At 37.1% G+C, this 24838-nt stretch overlaps 4 protein-coding genes across 5 annotated transcripts in view; all 4 read right to left on the reverse strand.

Annotated features, from left to right (window-relative positions):
- Positions 1 to 9128, reverse strand: part of Cad89D (cadherin-89D) — a 104933-nt gene extending 95805 nt beyond the window's left edge. The window contains exon 1 of the mRNA XM_067768005.1: positions 9110 to 9128. Within this exon, the coding sequence (XP_067624106.1) occupies positions 9110 to 9128 (19 nt within the window). The remainder of the gene's footprint in view (positions 1 to 9109) is intronic.
- A 441-nt stretch (positions 9129 to 9569) lies between these two features.
- On the reverse strand, positions 9570 to 10199 carry Gr89a (Gustatory receptor 89a; the record flags this gene model as incomplete). The annotated part of the gene is given in 1 exon segment (XM_067768020.1): positions 9570 to 10199. A coding segment is annotated over 1 exon segment (630 nt), but the record flags the coding sequence as incomplete, so codon positions are not given.
- A 2856-nt stretch (positions 10200 to 13055) lies between these two features.
- Positions 13056 to 18116, reverse strand: LOC137237909 (caspase-3-like). Of its 2 annotated transcripts, none has more exons than XM_067762265.1 (4): positions 16572 to 18116; positions 13926 to 14101; positions 13710 to 13850; positions 13056 to 13626 (listed from the first exon to the last, which is right to left on the reverse strand). In XM_067762265.1, the coding sequence occupies exons 1-4, from the start codon at positions 16912 to 16914 to the stop codon at positions 13501 to 13503; spliced, it is 786 nt and encodes a 261-aa protein (XP_067618366.1). In that variant the 5' UTR covers positions 16915 to 18116; the 3' UTR covers positions 13056 to 13500. The 2 variants fall into 2 exon arrangements, with proteins under 2 accessions (XP_067618366.1, XP_067618365.1); XM_067762264.1 differs by having other exon boundaries at positions 13688 to 13850.
- A 15-nt stretch (positions 18117 to 18131) lies between these two features.
- Positions 18132 to 24838, reverse strand: part of LOC137237912 (caspase-3-like) — a 69133-nt gene continuing 62426 nt past the window's right edge. The window contains exons 2-5 of the mRNA XM_067762280.1: positions 24228 to 24595; positions 23990 to 24165; positions 23777 to 23924; positions 18132 to 20120 (exon numbers count right to left, since the gene is read on the reverse strand). Coding sequence (XP_067618381.1) covers positions 19699 to 20120; positions 23777 to 23924; positions 23990 to 24165; positions 24228 to 24558 — 1077 coding nt within the window. The 5' untranslated portion in view covers positions 24559 to 24595 and the 3' untranslated portion in view covers positions 18132 to 19698. The remainder of the gene's footprint in view (positions 20121 to 23776; positions 23925 to 23989; positions 24166 to 24227; positions 24596 to 24838) is intronic.

Raw genomic sequence — 24838 nt, forward strand, 5'->3', positions numbered from 1 at the left:
AAGAGGCAAGGTTGGTAACCGTAGAGCGACCAGTTAAAAAGCCATGTTGGCACTCATCTATGGATCCCTTTATTGCAAAAGACAGCTTGGATTTAACTACATTCTCAAAGAGTTTCGAGCATGTCGAAAGTTTAGAAATTTGTCTGTCGTTAGCGACATAATTTTGATTGCCCGATTTAAAAATAGGGGAAATGGAGGCTATTTTCCACCGTTCGATGAATTCACCTTTAGCTAGTGAGAGGTTAAATATGTGATTTAGTGGTACGCAAAAAGACACACTGCATTTCTTTAAAATGAATGAAGAAATCCCATTAATATCTCTTTTCATTGATGTTTTTAGGGTAAATATGCAATTGATTATGTCTTGTTCCGTGAACAGCATGGATCCAAAATAGACCATTTGTTCAACGTCGCCACAGAAATTACTGACCGATTGACTCGATACAAAATTTGATTTGAAGAAATCCGCGAAAAGATTGACGGAGTCCAAAGGGCATTCTGAGACAACACCGCAATACGACATACAGGTCGGAATATTTGAACAACCTTTTTTCGAGCGAATGTATTTCCAAAAGGCCTTTGGGTTTTCATTCAACTCAACTTCGTATCGAGAAATATATTGATTGTATAAAAACTTATCGAGTACATTAAAATTTTTGCTGTATTGAATATATTTATACTTATGGAATATATCATTAAAGGTTTTATAAAGTTTGTAATGCTTATTTCTAAGATTTTTAAGTTTCTTTAAATTCTTCGTATACCACGGAAGTTTATGAATTCGCGGGGGTAGAGAAGACAGATTATTAGCAAAAATTTCATTAACAGTTAAAATAAATGCATCATAGCAATCCGCCACACTTTTCGAGGAGAAAATAGACTTCCAGTCCAATTATAGAAGCCTGGCATTTAAGGAGTCAAAATCGGCGTCACGAAAATTTAAACAGGTATTCGACAAACGGGTCGGACCTGATATAAAATTACAAAATTAGAAGGAGAGAGAGAGCGGGACATGGTGCTTATCACATTTGCAGATTGGGAAACTAGATTCGGAAACTTTGAATTAAACCAGTTACTAAAACACCCTTTATTTGCTGCATTAAAAAATATCTATTTGATACGTATGCTCAATACTTAAACTAAACAAATGTAGTTTAAACTCACATAGACCAAATCGAGTTAAGTTACTTTAATGAAATCCCACAGATAAACATATAATTTTTTAGAGTTGTATTGACATTAGATATTTTATGTTGTTTGCTTTCAGCAAATAAAAACTTTACTATATAAAACTGAGTCGCTTATAATAAAAAAGTAAAATTCGAAGTGTGCCCAGCATTTTTTTTCAATATAAGGATGATTGAAAATCAAAAAGTTAACATAAATTAGGCTAAAAATAATTTAACACATCTCACAGGTCTTGATATAGAAATATAGAAAAGAATTATCAAATTCAAATAGCAAACAAACACCGGTTTGGAGACCAAAAATATATAAGCGCAAAACAGTTTTACCCACAGTTTTTTTGTGGGTTCTACAAAATCATCAAAATTACAGGAACCACATGAAAATTTTCAATTTTGTTTGCAAATATCTCCGGAAAGAAATAAAATTTTCAATTTCTGCTTTCGATTTCGTGATGCCAGGTCCAAAGCGCGTCTTTTGACACCTCTACCGATATTTTTTGACGAAGTTGTGAGCTAAAGTAGCATTCACCATTCACTTCTAACATGCTACCTACACACAATACAGAAGTATGTATGTATATACATATATCTATTGAAAAGAACTTACCTAAATTAAGGGTGGGGATAGCACCAAACTTTAAACATTTCGCCGATCTTGCATCTTCCTCGAAATGACGGCTGCAGATAAATAAATTTTTACGAGGAAGGTCTTCATAAGTGGGGATTTGCATATTAGCCCTCCACTTTAGCTGCTCCTCCTTACTTCTCGGAAACGAAAAAAATTTTACGTTTTTCGATGTACTATCGGAAGTACAAGCGAGAACGCGATGCTTTCGACATTTCGGCACTTTTTAAATTAATAGTTTTAAGTTTTTGCAATCTCGACCAACCGAACTGAAACCAATTAATCGAATAATGAGACGGCCGTTGAAATTTCTTCTTTGAAATTTGAAAGCAACCATGGCCCTTGGCGGAACTAGGGTGAGGTGGCAGCCAGCCTTCTACAAACATAAATAATAGTCCAAGTACTTTGTTTTTGTAAATTCGACGCACTGCGCGCCGCAAGTTGTTGTATCAAATCAAATAAAAAAAGCATACAATCTCAAATGCTTGCTGCAACCTTGCACCTGTTACCTGTTAGAATCTGAGATCTGATATTTGCAATGTTTTGCTTTGCGTTTTGTTGCTTTCAGCTTTGTTACTATTTCCGAAATTAAAATAAATTATTGTATACATTTTATTGTATATTGTAACGAATTTACTTGCAAATCTTCTTATTTGCAACCCTCTGCTAAGTTCGAATCACTAAACTGTTGAATAAATAACTCCAATATTGAATAATGGAAAAATGGCCTTTATTAAAGTACTTCACAATAACACTTATACGTTGCTACTCGCTGGCTTAACAACCAAACTGATTGATAACTCAAATGAAACTCTACTATTGGCCGCCAGATCGCGTGCTTAATCAAACTGATTGATAGCTCAACTCAAACTGAATTCCAGCGCCTCTACATTTCTTGCCTTTTAACTCTCTGATTTCAACGTTCGCATCTTCTAGGCGCTTCCATTTCCAGAATCTACTAGTCCATTAGCTCTCAAACTTCTCAGCTGTAACTACAATTGCACGATTTTATAGCTTCTCTCATTGCATACTTTCAGGAGTATCTCAGATATATGCATGTGTTTGTTCATTGACTCTCCGCTGCTCGTATACGTACATGGTACATATGTGTAGACGCAATTATTGTTTCGTTTATGTAGATACATAATGATTGAATTATTGATGTGAATTCACGTCACTGCTTAGCATCGGCTTAGAGATAGCAGCACCCCTTAGTTTTGCTAATATTCGTAACAATATTTTAAACCATTTTCCATGTTCCATTCTATGTTTATTTAAAATAGATTTTCCGTTTTCTGGCAAAATACTCTGCTTTATTTTGTGGGTTGTGTGGGAGGGTGTGTGTGGTTGTTGTGGTGGTGTTTGGCAAGAGGAAGAGGAGAGGGGGGGGGGTGGTGTGGGTAGAAAATTCTCTGTTATTACTTTACTCTGTTCCGTTATTACCCTGCATTTCGCAGGGTAAGCCAAGCTGGACAGCAGGCTGCAACATGCAACATCTAAGGGAACGTACCCAAACTACGTGACCCATTTTCTACAACTTTTTATCCCCCTCTCCCCCTTGGTGACCACCGGTAGTATATTTTAAGACACCCTCCCTCCCCCTTAAGTTTTCACGTAGTGGCTCATAAGTATGATTTTAAACTATTTTTTGCTAACTTAAAAAAAAATTTATTTGATTTATATTTGTTGTTATTAATTCGGCACCCGCCGCGTTACGCGAAGCACGCGCGGCACGTCGTTCACTACATTACCGTGCACGCTTTTCTGATGATTTTTCATGGAAATTTTTGACGCAAAATAAATTCCACAAAAAAATTGCAAGATTTCCTATTATTGTCTCAATCCCTCCCCACTCCCATGTGACCAGGTGTAAAACCTAAAGAAATTCCCCTCCCCCTTAAACGGATCTCGTAATTTTGGTACGTTCCCTAAGCATGTTTTTCTGTTAAATTCTGAATTTGTTAAATTCCTCTGCCAAATACAAGAATTCTGTTATTCCTCTGCAAAACCAGAACAAACTCAATCAGAAAGTTTGTATGGCACTGACAAATTGTGGGAGTATACTTTATGGACAGTTTTGGTGCCACAGTTATACCATTTCCTTTGCAGCCGCGCGCCATCTATATGCCAAGTTATGTAGGCAAAATAACAGGTAATGGAAATGAGAATTTTTACACAATGGAAGGTGAAAACGTCTTGCGACTCACCATATTTCCCCTAATTTATGTTAATTTAACATGCACAAGAGGTTACACAAAATCATATTAAAATATATGTTAAAACATAAAACATGCAAACATTTTGCTACAAATAATATAATTTAAATATAGTTAATCCTACTAAATACTTACGTTCCCACAAAGAAATCATCTTAAGAGAAAATAATCAAAAAATATTAACACCAATTGAAACTGTTAACAAGCTAACATTTTAGGGTGTGGTGAGTCGCAAGACGTGTTCACATACAAAAAAGTTGGAATCTAGCAGAAATTCTCTGGCAAAACGTAATAGAAAATTCTCTTATTATGAAATGTACGTATGTTACCTAAAAATTCTCTAATCAGAGCAAATATTCTTGCAATTTTTAATTCTGATTTTTTGAAATAATTTATGATTGGTATTGTTTCATTATAAATTGAATTGCCCCATTAAGTAAGGTCGTAGGAGGCATTTATCCGATAGTATGTTTGGTGCAGGTGTAAAGCACTTGCATCGATTTAATTTTTCTTTTTTCAACTTGTGGTTCAAATGACGCTCGTTGTTACCTTTTATCCCATGAATCAGGAAAGGTGCCCATTTTCCCCAAAACAGCCGATTTGCTCGAATAATCGAATAATATTAGTTCACAAATTCCCCATCCTCAACTAACCTTCGAATATCGAATTTCCATATTGTCATCTTCTTCATCTGCAGACAATTTATGTGTCCGTCTTCCTCATCTGCAAAAATTTTATTTTTTCCCCTTCCTCCTAACGCATTCGTCTTATTTATCAAAATCAGAGAAATTATAGTGAAGTGTCCTGTTAAGCAACCTTCGGTCAGAAGAATGTATGGCGAATGTGTTAAGTCTGCGGGCACAACTTTTGCAAATTCTTAAGTTCGACTCCATCATATTTATTTTTTAATTTTTCCTTCTTTGGCGGTATCAATCAATCAAGAATCAATAAAAAGATTCTTTCTATAAGCCACAGAGGAAGGCAGAAAATTAAAAAAAAAAACCTGATTCACCAGGCCACCAGTAACAAAACCTCTAAACAGGTGCAGGTACGCCAAACGTACTACATTTTTATAAGCTTTTATTTAGTTTCACTTTTGTTGTCTGTAATGGAATCTTGCAAGTTAAATTTGATACACTTCCCGGTGTCCGATTGAGCTGAAATTTTGCACACATGTATAACTCCGATGACAATGCAAAATTACTTTGTTAGAATTCGATAAATTAATCGATAACACAGTTATCGGTAAAGATTTGTATTTACTTTGGCATAACAGCCTAAGTCCCATACAAACCCGTCGGTACCTATCCGTGGATTGTGATATTTGGACGTGGTGAATCACGCGTGTCACTCGTGGTGAATCTCAACGCTTGCGAAAAGCGGAGACACAACCCTCTGTTGTATTTCTATGCATAACCAACATAGTTTTAAGGCTGTTTAACTCTGTAATCTTTTCTGTAATTTATTTTGCTTTTGGAAAAATTACCTATTTGAAAAAAGCTGGCTGAAAAATATTGGCATAACAGCTTAAGTTAAATCAAGAATGGAAAAACTTTGAAAATTTGAGCAGATGTGGCAATTTCGCGTGTCCGTTGAACGAAATATTGACAATCTATTTATCATCGCTAGGAAATTAGCGACATTCCATCAACTTAGCAGCACTTTAGCAATACTACTGTTATTATTTGGCCGCTCAAACACACCCATATTAATTGTGCATTAAATATAAAATATACAACTCAAAAATGACTCCGGTTGTTATGTCCGCAGCATTTATTTGGTGCAAATACAACAAAATAATTTACACGGCCATAATAATTTGCACGGGTCATCAATTCTTTCTCTGATTCAAAAGCTGAACTACCAGCGCTACCGCCATCAGCTCAGTGTCATCATTGCCAGTAGCGTCAATAACACCAAACTCGTGCCTGACACACAAAAGTCGTTTCACTCAATAGCGCAAGTGAAATGTACTACGCACTCACTACTAAGTAGCGTCAAAAATTCGATTGGAGTCATTTCGTCAATGAGCTACCATTGAGTTGGCACCGCTTTGGCGCTGGCGCCATGCAATTTACATCACTAAAATTGCACGAATGTCCAGGCTCATGACTTTGTTAATCCAGATGGTGAAAACGAAGACTCAAAGGAATGCAACCTTGCAAACAACAGCCGTCATTTTCAAAGTGTAAAAATTCTGTGATACAACGAACGCTAATACTGTTTTCACACAGAAACTTAATGATCTCATTTCACCTGCTAATGAAATCGTAAATTTTTTGCTTTCACACAGAAGTAACTGCTCGATTAGTATGAAGGATGAGACAGACAATCATGGCGGAACGATACAAGGTGGGAGCATGGTGACATACCTACAACAAAAAAAAATTCCATGTACTTGTAAATTCGATGGACAAATATCAAAATCGTACTGCGCCGGTAGTTGATGTATCAAATCAAATAAAAAAGGTTATAATCAGCTGTTCGATGCGACCACCTTGTTTCGTTCCGCCATGCAGACAATGACATTTGCTTTGACAAATGGCATTTTTAAGCACTGAACACACCAAAAACTAAGAAGCGGAACGCGGCCAATAGAGTTGCATTGTGCTTTTGACTTCATTAGGCATTTGATTAGCTACTAATGAAATAATTATAGATTTGAATTTTGTAGGGAAGATTGAGCTCAATAAGCGTCTTAATGTAGAAAACTGCCTTTATTATTCAATAAGCCGTCTGTGTGAAAATAGTATATCGCCGTTAGGCTGTTATCGGTAAGTGTTGCATACTTTTCTGCGCACTTGATTTTGTTTTACAAATTTTTGGCGATGGAATTTTAGCTAAGCGAAAGTAGGAATTTTATTTTAAAACAGATTTAACCCACAGATGAGAGATCTGCAATAAGTAGTTGTAAACTGAACGCGGCATAGGCAAAGTTAAGTTATTTAACACTGTTTGACATACTTTTATATGTGCTCTCTGTCAAAAATGCTTCAACTAACTTAGTCACATTTTATTTCGATTATGAATATGCCCCAATATATTCGGATTATGATATAATAAAATTAAAGAAAAAAATAAAATTAAAGAAAAAAAACTTTTTTAAAAATAAGCTTTTATTATTGGCTAATAAAATTAACTAAAAAGTAAGTTGATGCATTAAAAGAAATGGATAGAATGAGAAACGTTACAAATAACTAAGTAAAGATTACGTAACTAATTTAAACAATATTTTACCCTACTAAAAATTTAAAAAAATTCCTTTTTAAATTAAATTTAAGAAAAAGGCTTTTCTAAGAACAAGCTTCTATTACTTGTTAATAAAGCGAACTAAAAAGTAAAAAATAAAATTAAAGAAAAAAAAACTTTTTTAAAAATAAGCTTTTATTATTGGTTAATAAAATTAACTAAAAAGTAAACAATAAATTGACTCTAAAGAAATATAACACTTTATAAGTTCATTGTAAGCTTTAACGATAATTAGGCTTTTTCGTCTGCGACAAAAGAATTCTATATTGTACATAATTATATATTTTTAACATTAAAACTTTACACCTAAATTATTAAACCTTACAGTTTATATCACAGTCCTAATTGTTCTAATAAAAGCGTGTTACATTGCGATAGCAAGAAAAGGAGATCCTAAATGTTCTTAATTATACCATCAAAATTCAACACGTTTTTTATTAGAACAATTAGAACTGTGATATAAACTGTAAGGTTTAATAATTTAGGTGTAAAGTTTTAATGTTAAAAATATATAATTATGTACAATATAGAATTCTTTTGTCGCAGACGAAAAAGCCTAATTATCGTTAAAGCTTACAATGAACTTATAAAGTGTTATATTTCTTTAGAGTCAATTTATTATTTACTTTTTAGTTAATTTTATTAACCAATAATAAAAGCTTATTTTTAAAAAAGTTTTTTTCTTTAATTTTATTCCTGTTGTCTTATCTGCTACTCAGCATATATACGCATTTGCATGTAAGTGCATGATTGACGATTGTGTCCTTTGCCTAGTCCACAGGTAAGGGGATCCTGCAAACTGCGCCAGCTATCGCGGGATCAGAATTCTTAATATCGCTTATAAGGTCATGTCTAGTGAATTGTACGAAAGATTGAAGCCATGAATCGGCTGATTGGATCATATCAGTACGGCTTCAGACCAAGCAAGTCTAGCATTGAAATCTCCAATCTTTGAAAAAAAATCTGCGATTTTAAAGCTACCTTCGACAGCGCAAAAAGGAGTGCTTATATGCCCAGCAGAGGAGGAACGCAAAGATTGGCTCTGATTTCTTTGATATACTAAAAGCTTATGGAGCTAGACAAGACATTCATATGAACAGAACATGCCCTGCAATTGGAGAGTTCTCGCACAGCCCGAACGACCTAATTAAACAAGGTTTAGTTGAAAGAGCGCGTATACTTAGTAATAATCAGACTTCCACACCGCAGCATGTATTATTATTAGGCCTCAATTCATGGCGACCTTAACTTAGATCTATTGTGTTTGACCTTTCAGCCTATTAATGCATGTGGAGGCTTTTATTGTATTTAAACACCGCTTCAGGCCTTTTCTCCATATCACCAAGGGATTAAGAGTCACGCCACCTAAATGGGAGTCTTTTTCTTGCCAGAGCAATGAATTCGGAGCGAATGGGGACCAGCGTTTCATCCCCAATCTCACAAAAGCGATAGATTTGTGTATAGAATAGATTTAACTTACTTAGGTGATATTGTAGACTTTAGGTTCCCGTATTATACACAGTGAGATTCGAATGTCCTCTTTGCTTAGATTAATGAGTTTGACTGATACGAACGTTGCTTGGACTATGAACAATTTGGTCTCTCTTTGCATTGGGCATTTAATCCGGTGATGTCTGACCTTCACTGCTTCACAGTTACTTATGGTTTCCCTAGTGTGTGCCTTTGTGTGCCGCAGAAAGGCTCTGGACCATACATGTAATGCTGCTATGGCACCCTGCGGCATGTACATGTGATTTTTTTCCCATAAATTGGCGTAACAAGATCTGCATACATGTTACATATGTTAAAAAAAGGACGACAACGAAGCAAACCATTCCAAGTTCGATCCATTTTGATTAGAATGCCTCTGAAGCAGCTTCTAAGTCGATATAAATTTGTTTGCTGGATCCGTTCTATCCTACGTATGTATGCTCGCCAATTTTCTATAACGCAGACGGATACGTAGTGACCGTCTAGCCAAAAATAAAAACTTCCAGAATGGTCTACACCTTTTCCAACTATATTTGGAGAAAAATGTTTTGTTAATGTCCCAGCGTACCGTCATATTCGAGCTATTTATACCTTCATATTTATTTATGTATAAAAACCGAACTGTAAAATTATTACAGTAAAATTTACCGAATATTCGACAAGAAATAACCAAAATTCTCTGTTTAGTTCGAAAAGACCTAGAACGTAGAATTTAATGGGCTGCGGCCACAATGTATCCGATTGAGTTAGTTCAAAATGCCACTATAAATAAGCCAAATTAAATTTTAACTTTTCAATATTTTACAGTTGCTTTACCGCTAAGCACCCACGCATGTCCAGATCGCGATCGAGGAAAACCTGCGTAGCTCTTTTCCGTTGTTCGCAACAAAAGTTTACAACATGAAAAATTAAATATAATTCAATGCTGATTTTGGCGCAATAAAAAATAAAAGCAAACCATCAAGCTTCTGTTATGACATAAATATGGGCATACAAAATAGCCAAAACATTAATGAAATCGTCGCAAACGATCAGGCAAAGAGGTAACTGAAAAACTGTAATCAGCTGTTTGATGGGAGCATCCAAAGTATTTTGTAACCAAATTAGCTCCTCGAAGCGCTCTCACCGAACATTATAACCCCGCGTAAAGTCTTCCAAGCTTTGCACCAACTGCATATAACAAGCGGCCAATAAAAGCACAAAGCACGTAATCAACAGTAAGAGAGTGGCGCGACCCTGTTGTAGGTATAGTGATGCCAGATTGATAAAAAAGCGCCATGGCTCAATTGTAACTATCAAATTTACTAAGTAAATGAGTTGCGTCAAGAAATCGTACAAAGTTAAAGCTAATTGTAACCATAGCAAAATCAGAACTTTTCCGTTTATAAAGTGACGACCGCATAGGGCGCGAACACGGCTTAAAGTATTGTAACGAATTTACTGCCATTCCCCTTATTTATTTTTGTTGTCTCCTCCCCATCAAGATGAAAGACATACTCTTCCACATCGATTCCTTCTGCTTCCATTGCCTCTCGTAGCCGTGCCTGAAGTTCGAGTTTAACGCCGCTTGTATTCAATCCACGGCTCTCCAACTCCTTCTTTAGTTGCTGGATCTTCAATTCACTGAACTTTGCCATGTCCTTGTTGTCCTCTGGAATTTATTCAACAATTCCTCTTCTGACACCAATTGTAACGAATTTACTTGCAATCCTCTTATTTGCCCTTTTTCTGCTGAGTTCGAATCACTGAACTCTTGAATAAATAACTCCAATATGTAATAATGCAAAATGGCCTTTATTAAAGAACTTCACAATAACACTCAAACTGTGCAACGAATAGCTTGCTTAATAACCAAACTGATTGATAGCTCAAATGAAACTCTACTATTCAAAATAATACTGCTCTTGCTCGCTAGATAGCGCCTTAATCGAAATCTCAAATCAAACTGAATTCCAGCGCCTCTACAATTTCCGCCTTTTATACTCTTTGATTTCAACCTTCGCATCTTCTAGGCGCTTCCAGGATCTACTAGTCGAGCAGCTCTCAAACTTCTCAGCTGTAACTACAATTGCACAATTTTATATTTTTTCTCATTGCATACTTATAGGAGTATCTCAGATATATGCATGTGTTTGTGCATTGACTCTCCGCTGCTCGTATTCGTACATGGTACATATGTGTAGACGCAATTATTGTTTCGTTTATGTAGATACATAATGATTGATCTATGGATGTGAATTCACGTCTCTGCTTAGCATCGGCTTAGAGATGGTAGCACTCCTTAGTTTTGCTAATATTCGTAACAATATTTTGTGTTCTATTCATTTGTTAAAACTGTGAAAAATTTTAGAAAATTATCAACCAGTGGGAAAAATAATTTCAATTGCAAAGTGTGAAAGCACACTTAGCCAAATCAAAAAGCACCCTCAAAAATCAAATCTTCTTACTATGCTTTGCTTGCAAAAAAAGTTGGAATATGGCTACTTTTTCATGTCAGATGGCGCCAGTGTCGCTCGATCTGGCGTTCTCCATAAAAATACGTGTAATCTACTCATAATGCATAAGATTATGTTAAACTCATCTACATGAAAAATTGCTTATGTTTCGGGGCTTTAACTACAAGTCATTCGACAGATTTCACAAATCACGCTATTTAAAAAAAAAGTATTGAAAATAAATTTAAAGATTAAATTAAACATTTTTGGGGAGACTGAAGGTTTTTATAACAATTATATTCACACTATGTCTAATTTTAAAAGAAAAATTATCCCCCCACCAAGGTTTACTTTCTCATGGAACCTCCCCTAAGCTGACATCCCAGCTAATTCAGTTTCAACATGCAAGAATAATTGAACTAAGCTTTCAGTCTCACTATTATGTAATAGGCAGCGGCTGTGGTTCGTTCAGTATTTGTCGAAACTCAGTATTTTCAAATTGAGTACCGGTGCCCAACCTCGAAAAGTACCCAATTTCGTAATTCCGTAGCATAGGCAACAATTAAATTATTTTATTATGCATACGTGAATTAGGGGCTTATTCTATTTTGAAAGTATTTCTCATATTACAATAGATAATTTTGCAATTGATTAAAGGTGCTTAATTGAACAAAATTCAATAAAATCGCACCCTGCTAAGGTAAAATGTGTCATAAATCTAAACTATTCAATTTATTTTTTTTTCTTCCTATCAATATATAATTTCGATAATTTTATGAAGTGAAATAACATGCACACAGTGTAAACAAATGTAGGGCAGCAACATAATTTTATAAGTTATATATATATATTTTATTACGACAGATATGATATAAATTTTGCAAAATTGGAAAGAAGCGATACAAATATATTAATAATTTGATAAGTTCAGGAATGTCGCTGGGTGGCTATAGGATAGACAGCTCGATGATTCCCAACATGCTGGTCGTAAGTGGCGACTAAAAACCATATGCCCTAAGACTCCATGGGCCATCAAACAGGTCCCGTTGTAATCGGGCTAGTACCATAAGGATCTACTACCGAAGCGTTGACTATTGATTCGACTACCATAATATTGATCAACTGCACCAGAACATCAGTACTGTTGTTGTTGTTGTTGTAGCGATAAGGTTGCTCCCCGAAGGCTTTGGGGAGTGTTATCGATGTAATGGTCCTTTGCCGGATACAGATCCGGTACGCTCTGGTACCACAGCACAATTAAGTTGCTAGCCCGACCATCTCGGGAACGATTTATGTGGCCATATTAAACCTTCAGGCCATCAACTCCCTCCCCACCCCCAAGTTCCATGAGGAGCTTGGGGTCGCCAGATCCTCGTCTGTTAGTGAAACAGGATTCGCCGCGGATAGGTGAGGTTAACAATTGGGTTTGGAGAAGCTACATATTGCGCTGGCAACCTGAAGGGTTGCGCTACACAGCCCCTTGAATCTGGTATTTTAGTCGCCTCTTACGACAGGCATACCTACCGCGGGAATATTCTGAACGCCTAACCCGCTGGGGTGAACATCTGTACTCTTTTCAGTGAGCAAAAGTAACAGAAGTAGCATCCAGTCACTAGCAATAAAGCCCTGCAAGGTCAAATACCGGCTACTCGCCGAAAGTTATAGGCACTTGCCAATGCGCACGATGCTTGCGCCAAATGATTTTGCGCTCTTAGGGAGGGTCTACATACTGTAACGAGTCTTAAGAAATTCTTGATTATTCTGCGCCTTCTGCTATCATTCAAATCACTGAAAGAAAGCATACTCATTGTCGAAGCTACTTAAAGCTAGTACCAGTTTTTTTTGTGTAGATAGCATATTTATTAAATATATGTTACATATATAGGAGACATAAAAACCCAAACTGTCGACTTAAGACCTAGAGAAATTCTAGTTAATATCGCACTAGTACCTACGTATTTAGTACTTTAGGTATAGTTACGAACCAAAAATTTGTATCAATAGTTACTGACTACCCTTCAACGCTCTGATTTCATATAGATTTTTTTTTATCGAATATTATGAAAAGTGTTTATAATGTTACGGTGCTTATTATATAAAAAGGGGTCTCACATTACTTGATTCAAATTATTTTAAAAATTTATGTTAATGATTAATTTACTTATATTGACTTTTGACCTTGAGATGAAATGTTTTCGTCAGCGTTGAGAGAAAGTTTGGCATCTCTTTCATTTGATTCAACACTTCCACTTTGGCAAATGATTGATATTCATAAGCGACCTTGCGATTGACAGCTGTCAACAATCGTAAAAGATCGAAGCCTTCTGTACTTGCTTTTGGGTTTTTCGCAGCCGCAGTAAAAACCTCACAAAGGCCTTGAATGAACCAGGAACCATTTTCAACATTACGAAATGAATAATACTCTGAAAAGAATAGATTTTGAGTTATTTCATAAAAGTTAAGTCTTGTCAAATCTCCTCTAACTTTCAAATGTCGAATACATTACTAAAAGATCGGCGGTGTTTGGTATGGCATAGCTTATCACAGGCGGATTTTCTTCGAACTCCCTAGGAACCTCTAACTGACGAGTCATCACAGCAAATTCATTAAAAACTACAGGTTTGTCTAAACGTTCGCCGCGGCAAGCCTAATAACAGTACAAAGATGAAGTTTTACTTATATGAACTGAAATATTGAAATAAGTATTTCTCAATTTATATACCTGGACGAAGAATATTTTTGGTTTATTAATTAAACTGCTGCAATTGCTACCTAAGAATGGTTGCCACAAACGTTCCACCGGATAACTCATATCACTTGCATAGACGCGACCTTCGGCGCCATGTGACATAATGACCAACACGAAGCAATCATTGTTTGTGTGATCCTCTTTTGCAACTGAAAGATAAAATAAAAAGTAATAAATTTTTCTACAAAAAAAATGTATGTCTACGTACATATGTATGTCCTACATTCTTTGTCGTGGTAACCCTTTATAAGATTTTACCCTGATCCAACCTGGTCTTTTGTACTTGAACTATATAAAGAAGAAAACTGGGAAACTGTAAATGCTTGGTATGTCTAGAAGTATCGAGTGTAGTGAGCAATGTACCTCATGAGTGCCCCGGCATGATTTTGTGCAGGATCAACTTGGGTTGAATTGCCTGGGACGGGCTTACATAGACAGAATGCAGCCATAGCGTTACCAAAAGTTTGTTTGACGAGAAAACTGAAAAGGCTCATCAAATACCAGAACCTTTATTATATGCCTATGTTTTAGCCTTGTAATACCTAGCCTACTTGCTGTTTCTAGACCTGATAGCTGTGTCGCCCCTAATATCGCTAGCTCAGAATATGAACACAGAATTGTATCAATTTTCTTTCTGCAACTAATGCAATTTGTGACCTTCATTGTAAGTAAGACCAGAACCGCACTCTCCGCATTGACTGTCAACCAGAAAAAAGACTGGCAGGTATGTATCTCTAAATGCGCCCAATTCACTAGGGAGCTATTTGTTGGCAGGTATTTTCAACTTGTTGCAATTTCAACTCCATCTGCGTACGCCGTCAGTTTGACAGGGCCCACACTGTAACGCCTGAACAGTAGATTGAATGCGAGCATCCAAAGTCAAGATGATAACAAACCGATCTGGGGCGTGCTTCTGTTCTCCGATTTCGTGGTCTCATACAGCATCTGTTTTCAAGCTAATAGGCCTGTATAAGGAGTTGGGATACATATGGCTCATCCTCACCGCTTTTGTTATGATACGAGCAGTTCTCCAAGAGAAGAGCTCATGATTGAGTATTATACACCATGCAAACATTATCTTGAGCCACGATCGCTCTAATGTACATTTGTAGCATATACCATCTGAACCCGACGATTTAAACTTAAAGAAAGTCATCACTGCCTATGATCTAAGCGCATCGAGGGACTCTTTACTGCTACGACACTATTCCTCCTCGCTTTCTTTCGTGCAGGACTTGACCGCACAAAAATACCTTCTTCTATGTAAAAAACGTCTGTCTCCCTTTTTGGTCTCATGATAACGCTTTAATACCCTGTATGTTGCTGCGCCCGTAACTCTATAGTATATGTTGGGTTTCCGAGCGTTATGCAAGTGTTATGAAGAAGCGTTATTAACACTGATGTACTAAATTTTCAGCTGTATGTGGCGTGAGTAGCTTCTCACAGCCCAAATTCCCTTGTGCCACGAATTAATGGTCCGAGTCGGCATTTCGACTTCGTAGTATACTCACATACATAATGCTATGCTTACCGTCAATCAAGACGCGATCTCTTTGGTTTCGTGTTCTTCGATCAAGAGACAGCGATCTAGAGTAACTTAGCGTATCTTGTTATGCTCGAGCCTGGTACTGTTTTTCCATATTTGTCGAAGTTAATCACCCTCAAGCCGTTGGGAGATGTTACATCATGAAAGTTGGTTTTTCTAAAAACCACTTCCTTCCACACACGAAATCGTCAAACATACTTTTATGTCAAGATGGGGCAGCTATCGTTTGCATTTTCTGGTTTTTAATAAAATTAGTCCTATTCACGTCGACGGAATTAACATCGCCTTGATGTGGCTCACTGCGTGAACAACAATACTTTTGCTTCTGACCCTCTCTCTCCTTCTACAAAACCAACAGCCTCGTACTGAATTTTGCTCCCCTTCTCATGACTATGCGGTTGACGTCGCAAGGCTCTATTGTCGTTCTGCCTCTCCCGTCCTCCCGTTAGCCTTTGTCTTCACAAGAATATCAATAAACCGGGTCTCTGTATTTTCTCTACATGTTTAAGCAATATACCTCATTGAACCACCGATGCCAGTGGCACACCCCCTGGAACCCCCTGGGGGTTCACCATACAAACATTTCCAAAAATCGAACAGGGATGTTCCAGGGGGTATGCCACTGGCATCGGTGGGTCGGGCCTTCAAAGTTAGTGAGGGTCGGTCATACATTTGTACTCGATTGGAGAACTCTAAATGGGTCAAAGTGGGATTTTTCAAAATTTGCCCCTACCCAAAAGTTCGACCCAGATTGGGGTGGGGGAGGGGCATCAGAATTCGTTTTAGAGGTATGGTTCCTTCGGCAAATTTTCTTATTTTGATCCCTAGAATACGATTTTCACAGAGCAATGATCGATTTTTAAATCGACCCGCCCTAATGTGAATATGTACATAAATTATTTAAAGTTCGAACTCGACCCTATACTCATGACTACATTCAGCCGTATAAATGGTTAATGAACGCCAAGCATAGTATATGAAGCATTATCTCTCCATTTTATCGGTAATAACTGAACTGATAATTTCGCTAAGCCTAAAAATGTATTACAGAATATATGCATATACATACTTACTGTCTTTTAAATGTCCGTCCACTTTTTCGAAGGTCAGATCATTAAAAATGCGTACATCGAAACCATATGACAATAACATATCGGCTACCGTATCACGATCTCTTTCCGTACCCATACGATCTTTTTGGCCCTTACAATACTTGTGATTGAGTATAACGGCAATACCCACATGTGGATTATTATTCGCATAGAATTCTTCGTAAGTGGGACGTGATATAATTATTTGATTCGAAGGTTTGTAGATGTCATGATTTTGCGGAAATACTTGTGCTGCATCGGCCTTGTCATGTTTGGCTTTGGATTTCTTACTTGTAAAGAGCTTAAAATCAGTCTCATCCGACATGGCGTCACTGCCTCCGTTGCGATTAGCCTTACTATATGGGTTACAATTGCCTATTTTGAAGCCGATGACTGGCGCCGAATAAAAAATGTAATGACTATTATCTAAACACTTAAAGAGTAGTGTCGAGCTCAACTAACGCGCAAGAACTGAATTTGGCTAACAAGTAGTGCACGATTTACTGAAATGAATATTAGAAGCTATTTTTATCTTATCAAACATAGAGTGTTATCAGAATGGGAGAGCTGAATCAGACAACTATTTCTCTCTCTTATTGCAGTGTTTTCTTTTTAGCAAATATATAAAGTCGTTTACTTTCCTAGTAACTTAGCCGTCTCGCGACAAAGTACTTGAGTCATTCGTTTTATGTGTAGACAACTGGTAAAAATAAGACAAGCCAATGTGTCCTTCACCTGTTCTTCCAACTCAGTAAAAGTATGCCACTTTCTATGCTGCCAAAGTCGCCTGATCCTAGAAATAAATTTGGGGACAGCGCGTCTCCATACCCATTCGCAGAACGACTTAACCAACGAAGTCCGTAGTTTATATTTGCTAGTACATTTTGAATCTAATTGCACTCTGAAAAACCGCCGTTGATATCAAGTGAGGTATCACACAACTTCAGGAGAACTTTTCAATCGAATACTTCAAGGACCATCCAATCCTCTTTAGGCACCGTCTATTATTCGGAACCATATATCAGGGTAGGTATAAGAGGGACTTATAGATGTGCTTTTTGTTCTCCCTTAGTGCGAAGTAGCACTCCGTTATATTTCTAGGCTCATAATGTTTTCGTTGTAAAAGACGCCTCCCAAATAGCCGAAGTTCTTAATGTCAACGTCTGTTAACAATGTAAAAGGCCAGCTGCTCCAATTATTTCTCTGATAGCAACAAGTAATGCTGTTGCAGACTAACCATGCATTCAACTGCACTAATAAGATGAAAAAAGTTTATCGACAATCTTTCGCACCCTCCGTTAAATAACTTTATTGCTCTGCAGCAATTTTCTTTTTAACCCAGCTCCGAAGACCTCCATCTTCACGGTTTTCTGACGCAAGGCAGTCTTGATGCGATTTTACGCGGATTGGTGTAGTATTCTAGTTGGAAATGGGGCGTAGCTCCTTCTCGTAACAATTTTGTCTTTGTGTCTCGCTAGAACCCTATAGACTGCAACGATGATGCCTATAGGCCAGAAATATGCTCTCTCCGCTCTCTCAAGAACGACTGTCGAGTGCTGAAATCGTCAGCTGTATGTTACGCGATCTACTTCACAGCAAAAAACTTCCCTACTGTAATTGTATTCACTTCCTTCGCTGCACATACGGGGTTTGGTTGCCCATATCTAAGACCTTCGTGCTTTGTCAGCCGTTCGTCATGAATTGATTGATTTTGTTTCATGGTTTTATATCAGCTGATGGCAAAATAGCTGGGTGGATCTTCTCATGATGGAACATGGGGCTGTAGATCCCCGAGGAAGTCGAATAATCTCTCCGTTGGGAGATGTTTTATTGTGTATACTGAATCTTGTCTAAAGAGCATAAACCAAAGACTGCAACTCAACCTTTCTTTTTGATTTCTTGGCCACTGTGGTAGACGTCACGATGATTGCTATTTTGACTTGCATCATCCATCGCTCTTTCTGAAGGGCGAAAGCGTCAGTATTTGCATTCACCAGGCCGTCAGAAATGGTTGAAATTGTGTATCTAACCATTTCAAATAATATCGAAACAAAAATACTTGATATCGATACCCATATCACAAGCACAAATATATCTACCATGGGCGCATTTTGATGTGACCCACTACTCTCATAACTTTCTGCAAAATACCATACAATAGAAAAACTATTTTTTTTAGGGGTGACTGGCAGAAAATATGAAATTTTGAAAATGGGTTTGTGGCAGAACGAAACTTTTCGTTATACTACAAAACAAGAAAGGTCTAGTGATTTGCCAGCTATGAGCGAATACTTTCTAGAAAAAGTGTTGATATGTTATGGTATCGTATCAAAATTGGTGTTCCTAGGCTACATATTTCTATATTTTATTGGCTCCACAATAGCAGGCGTTCGATCACTTGTTTCCATGTGCATCTGAGAATACTGGCCCAGATATAGAACCACACCCCAAAATACATCGCATGGCGGAACCATACAAGGTGGTAGCAGGGCGACATACATACAAATAAACACAAACATTCCATGTATTTTGTTTCTGTAATTCTATGACTCCATATCAAAATCGTACTGAGCCAGAAGTTGCAATGTCAAATCAGATAAAAAAAGTTCCAATCAGCTGATTTACGAATGTCACCTGTATGGTTCCACCATGATATATCGTATGAATATAACAAAAAGAAAATAATTGCAAATACTGGGTTTTCATTAGGTCAAGACTTGACATTAAGAATTGCCTCATACTGACCTACTGGTCATTTGATGTCAAAGGCGTTTCCGATATGTTACATAACTCACTCGAAGTCGATAAGGTAGTGTGTGGTCATAACCTAACCTCAGATTTTGTGATTTTATTAGCATTAGCCTCTGGGTACAAACAACTGCTGCTAGTCGTTGCAAGATGCTTAGGTACTTCGTGACGACTATTGTACAGCAATGTCATCAGATTTACTGCAGAAATTTTTAGTGCACATTTTATATTTAATAAATTTTTTCCTACAAATACTTAAAAACTAAGGGTTTTGCTACATCACACGATTTTCTCGTCGACCAGTAAATCGACTAGTGTAAACTGTACTTAAAGGCAGTGTACTGTTTAAATTGGTATTCTTTTAACAGAAGATTAAATCATTTTTGTTTTGATTGAAAATGCGATCAATTTTCTTGAATGTGTCATTTTCATATTTGTCATCTTCGTCTTTTCCATCTTTATTTTTGTCATCTTCATCCTTGTCACCTTCCACCTCTGGGATAGCGTTGATAGTAGGATTGACCTTTTTATGTTTCCTTTTCAAATAGAACGTCTTTGTTAGTGTTGACATAAAGTTGGGCATTTCTTTTTTTTGGTCGTATAACTCGCTTGTATGATAAGATTGATATTCATAAGCTACTTTGCGATTAACAGCGGTAAGTAGGCGAAAAAACTCCACACCTTCCGTTTCTGCCTCCTCAGCTTTGGCAGACTCGTTTAAAATACTGCAAAGACTTTGAATGAACCACGAACCAGTCACACTGTTGCGGAAGGAATAATAGTCTGAAAATACATATATGCAAATTAATGAGCTTAACTAACGTTTCGGTATGAAAAAAATTTGCATTAGTGCGCTTATTTGAACTTCACTATTATAGTGACTACATTTTTCGAAAACTTGGAGATCTATAGTCTTTAGCTTTGCGAAATAACATTTGGACACAAATCACCAATTACTTCCTTAGAATAGGAGAATCCAACTTTAACCGGAAGTAAGAAGCCTCAGAGCTTCTCTAGACAGTAGATTGAACTATAAAACATCAAGGTAACCTTCTATGCCTCTAAAGAAGAAGTGGACAAAATGGTTTTTAAGGCCACGCAATATACACTGAGTGCACACAGCGGTTGCTACAACCATATTATTATAGGTATTAAGGTTTGGTGGACGCCCCTCGAAATATATAGCATAGTCAGCATGATGATTAGAGTGAAGTGCTCAGCCGCAATGCTTATTTCACACCCTAAAGACTTGTTAAGTAAAATCGAAGTGAGTTGTCCTGAACCGAATATCTCATAACAACTAGTTTTTCGTTCTCCGAATCTCAGAGAGACAGGAATGTGATTATATCTCTATTCTGGAGCCAGAATCCCTTACCGCCATGACACAAAACGTGTTATAAATGTGGGCAGTTCAGAAGATTTTTAGCACTCCTTAAGTCTTTCAGGCAAAACTAACAATCATAAAGGAAGTTGCTCGATGGCTCATACCAAAGAATCCAAAGAAATCATGTACGCTACGGTACTAGCACCTTCTGGTACCAGCCCAACTGCCGAGGGAATAATTTCTTTGGCCTAAGCAAGCTTCGGGTCAGTGGGTTTTAGTGTCGACAAATATGCATATTGCCACTTCTGCCGCTGGGGATAGGAGGCCACTATAAAGGTTCAGTCAATCCAGTTGAGCTATTTCCCTCCTCCATTGGCCACGCGCAAACAATGGCTCGTGCTCGTATTCACCGAGAAAGATCTGCTCTATTTAAAGCATATATGAAATGTCCGAATATGTACATAATCACCCGTTTAGCTTAGTTTAGCTTTGCTGACATCAAAGGCATCCTATGCTACCTAAGAAAGACAAATTCGTTAAACATTTTACACACATAAAAGGGGAGCGGCATATTCGGTGGTTTAAGAAGGAGCCAGCCGATCCAAGTGTGCTCTTAGTCCTAACCTAAGGTAACCCTAAAATAAGTAAGAACCTCTTTGACGATATCAAATTTTGAATATATTGATATCATGGGCCCTAAAAAGTCCGTCCCATCACGGTTCACAGACATATGTTCGAGACTGTGAAGGATTTCAGCTATTAGGCAAATAGAAAATAAAGTAATTTCTTGACAAACAAAGGCCACGTTTTATAAGACTCTGTTTATAGCTGTCCAAGTGTAGCACCATATTATTGGACTGTGTCAAAAGTGCATGGGATGGTCATTAAAGTATTTTAGGAAAGAATTCTCCAGAAGATGAGATCATCCTCCCGTAATGCTGACGGTGTGTGTCGAAGGAAATTTAGTGTTGACTTGCTATAGTTCTACCCATTTATTAATATTATTATTAATATTTAACAAGTAAGGAAGGCTAAGTTCGGGTGTAACCAAACATTACACACTCAGCTGAGAGCTTTGGAGATAAAATAAGGGAAAATCACCATTTAGCAAAATGAACCTAGGGTAACCCTGGAATGTGTTTGCATGACATGGGTTTCAAATGGAAGGTATTAAAGAGTATTTTAAAAGGGAGTGGGCCACAGTTCTATAGGTGGACGCTATTTCGGGATATCGCCATAAAGGTGGACCAGAGGTCACTCTAGAATGTCTTTGTACGATATGGGTATCAAATGAAAGCTGTTAATGGGTATTTTAAAAGGGAGTGGGCCTTAGTTGTATATGTGAAGGCGTTTTCGAAATATCGATGAAAATGTGGACCAGGGTGACTCAGAACATCATCTGTCGGGTACCGCTAATTTATTTGTATATGTAATACCACGAACAGTATTCCTGCCAAGATTCCAAGGGCTTTTGATTTCGCACTGCAGAACTTTTTCATTTTATTCAATTAATTTGGAAGGTGTCACACCCATTTTACAAAGCTTTTTCTAAAGTTGTATTTTGCGTGAATAAACCAATCCAATTACCATGTTTCATCTCTTTTTCCATATTTGGTATAGAATTATGGAATTTTTTTCATTTTTCGTAATTTTCGATATCGGAAAAGTGGGCGTGGTCATAGTCGGATTTCGGTAATTTTTTATACCAAGGTAAAGTGAGTTCAGATAAGTACGTGAACTAAGTTTAATAAAGATATATCGATTTTTGCTCAAGTTATCGTGTTAAGCGCCGAGCGGAAGGACAAAAGGTCGACTGTGTATAAAAACTAGGCGTGGCTTTAACCTATTTCGCCCATTTTCACAGAAAACAGTTACCGTCATAGAATCTATGCCTCTACCAAATTTCACAGGCATTGGTGAATTTTGGTTCGACTTATGGCATTAAAAGTATTCTAGACGAATTAAATGAAAAAGGGCGGAGCCACGCCCATTTTGAAATTTTATTTTATTTTTGTACTTTGTTGCACCATATCATTACTGGATTTGAATGTTGATATAATTTACTTATATATTGAAAGATATTAAATTTTTTGTTAAAATTTAACTTAAAAATTTTTTTTTTTAAAGTGGGCGTGTTCATCATCCGATTCTGCTAATTTTTCTATAGCACATATACAGTAATAGGAGTAACGTGCCTGCCAAATTTCATTATGATATCTTCAACGACTGCATAATTACAGCTTGCAAAACTTTTAAATTACCTTTTTTTAAAAGTGGGCGGCGCCACGCCCATTGTACAAAATTTTACTAATTTTCTATTTTGCGTCATAAGGTCAACGCACTTACCAAGTTTCATCGCTTTATCCGTCTTTGGAAATGAATTATCGCACTTTTTCGGTTTTTCGAAATTTTCGATATCGAAAAAGTGGGCGTGGTTGTAGTCCGATTTCGTTTATTTTAAATAGCAATCTGAGAGGAGCTCCCTGAAACCTACACGCCAAATTTCATCAAGATACCTCAAAATTTACTAAAGTTATCGTGTTTACGGACGCACGGACGGACGGACGGATATGGCTAAATGAATTTCTTTTATAGAAGTCTATATCTATCTCGTTTAGTTTATGCCGTTACGGATTACCGTTAAGTGAACATAGTTAATATACTTTGTGAGCTCTGCTCAGCTGAGTATAAAAAAAAAGCCCGACGGATTCGCACGTCCGAAATGCTCTAGGTAACCTATTGGTTAATATCGAGTCCCAGCGGAACGCAATGTCAGGCTTAGGTTTCCAAACTATCAAGCACCATGCGGATAGTCATTTGAATGAAAGAGCATTTGACCAGTATACGCTATCCAGTACGATTTTCAAACGAAGGAGCGAAGCTAATCACAAGCCAACAATCTAAGAAAAATCACTTTTGCCTATAAATGCTATTTTGGACTAATTACGGTTGGCGGTAACTGAAAAGACCCACGGTTGGGCTAAATGATGTTGAGCAACTCTACCAGCTCAGTTAGAATCAAGGAGTACTTCTCGAAACTATTCCTAACCAAATGATGTTTTAAGTTTACTCTTTTATTATTTATTGAAAGACCATATTTGCAAAATAACTTTACCTTCGAAAGTCGAATACATGACCAACAGATCAGCAGTTGAAGGAATGGCATAAGTAGCATGTTCATACGATTCTGATCTTGAACTAAAAGCAGACCGTAGGGCTATCCTCATCATAACAGGTTCATCCACACGCTTACCACGGCATGCCTGAAAACAAAAAAAAAGTTCCATGAGTTACCTAAGTAATTCCACATAAATCAGTTATTATTTACCTGTATGAAAAATATTTTTGGTTTACCCAAAAGTGTCGGACATTTTTCGCCCAATAATGGCTCCCATAGTTCCTCCGTCGAATAAAACTCATCTGCTGCACCTATTTTGCCCTTATCACCATGAGTCATAGCAACCAATACGAAACAATCAAATTGACTGTGATCTTCAGCGGCAACTTTTTTTTGGTAGATTTTGTGTTATAACGATTTGTTTTTAATATCTCACAGAAATTCATACCTGATTTTAGAAGTTGTGAAATTTTGTTTCGTGTCAAGTCATTGTAAACCCGCACCTCAAATCCATAATTCTCTAAGGATGCTTTGATATCTGTACCGTCTTTTTCAGTACCTTTTCGTACTGTTTGCCCCTTCACATATTTTTGATTGAGCACGATTGCAAGACCGACATGTGGATTATCAGTTCCATAGTCTACCTCTGCTGTTGGCCGTGATATGATCACCTGAGGCTTTGATTCTTTGAAGTGCTGTGGATCCCTTTGTAAATTTGTTGCGGTTGTCTTCTTTTTAATTTTTTTACTACCGAAGAAGAAAATGTCACGTTCATCCATTATTCGATTACCAGAACTTTGTGTGAAATTGAGAGATCTGTAATTGGAGTTGAAAATTTATGGAAATAAAAAAATTGTTGAATTTGTTTTTTATAACTGTGTTTGTTGTTGTTGTAGCGATAAAGACACTCCCTTAAAGCTTTTGGGGATTGTTATCGAAGCTGAAGTTTTGCCGGATATATATCCGGTACGTTCCAGTAACAAGCACCATCAAGGTACAAGCCCGACCATCTCGGAAACGATTTAATATGACCACATTTTCTTCTACTTCCATTGAACT

This window comes from Eurosta solidaginis, chromosome 1, assembly GCF_040869045.1.
Source record: "Eurosta solidaginis isolate ZX-2024a chromosome 1, ASM4086904v1, whole genome shotgun sequence".
In the NCBI taxonomy this organism is placed as follows: domain Eukaryota; kingdom Metazoa; phylum Arthropoda; class Insecta; order Diptera; family Tephritidae; genus Eurosta; species Eurosta solidaginis.

Excerpts from the sequence above, each read along its gene's own strand:
- LOC137237909 (XM_067762264.1), bottom strand. The coding sequence starts at position 16,914 with ATGTCGGATGAGACTGATTTTAAGCTCTTTACAAGTAAGAAATCCAAA. Across the intron at positions 13,851-13,925 it reads CAAAAATATTCTTCGTCCAG|GCTTGCCGCGGCGAACGTTT; the intron begins GTATATAAATTG and ends TACTGTTATTAG. Across the intron at positions 13,627-13,687 it reads AATGTATTCGACATTTGAAA|AGTATTATTCATTTCGTAAT; the intron begins GTTAGAGGAGAT and ends TATTCTTTTCAG.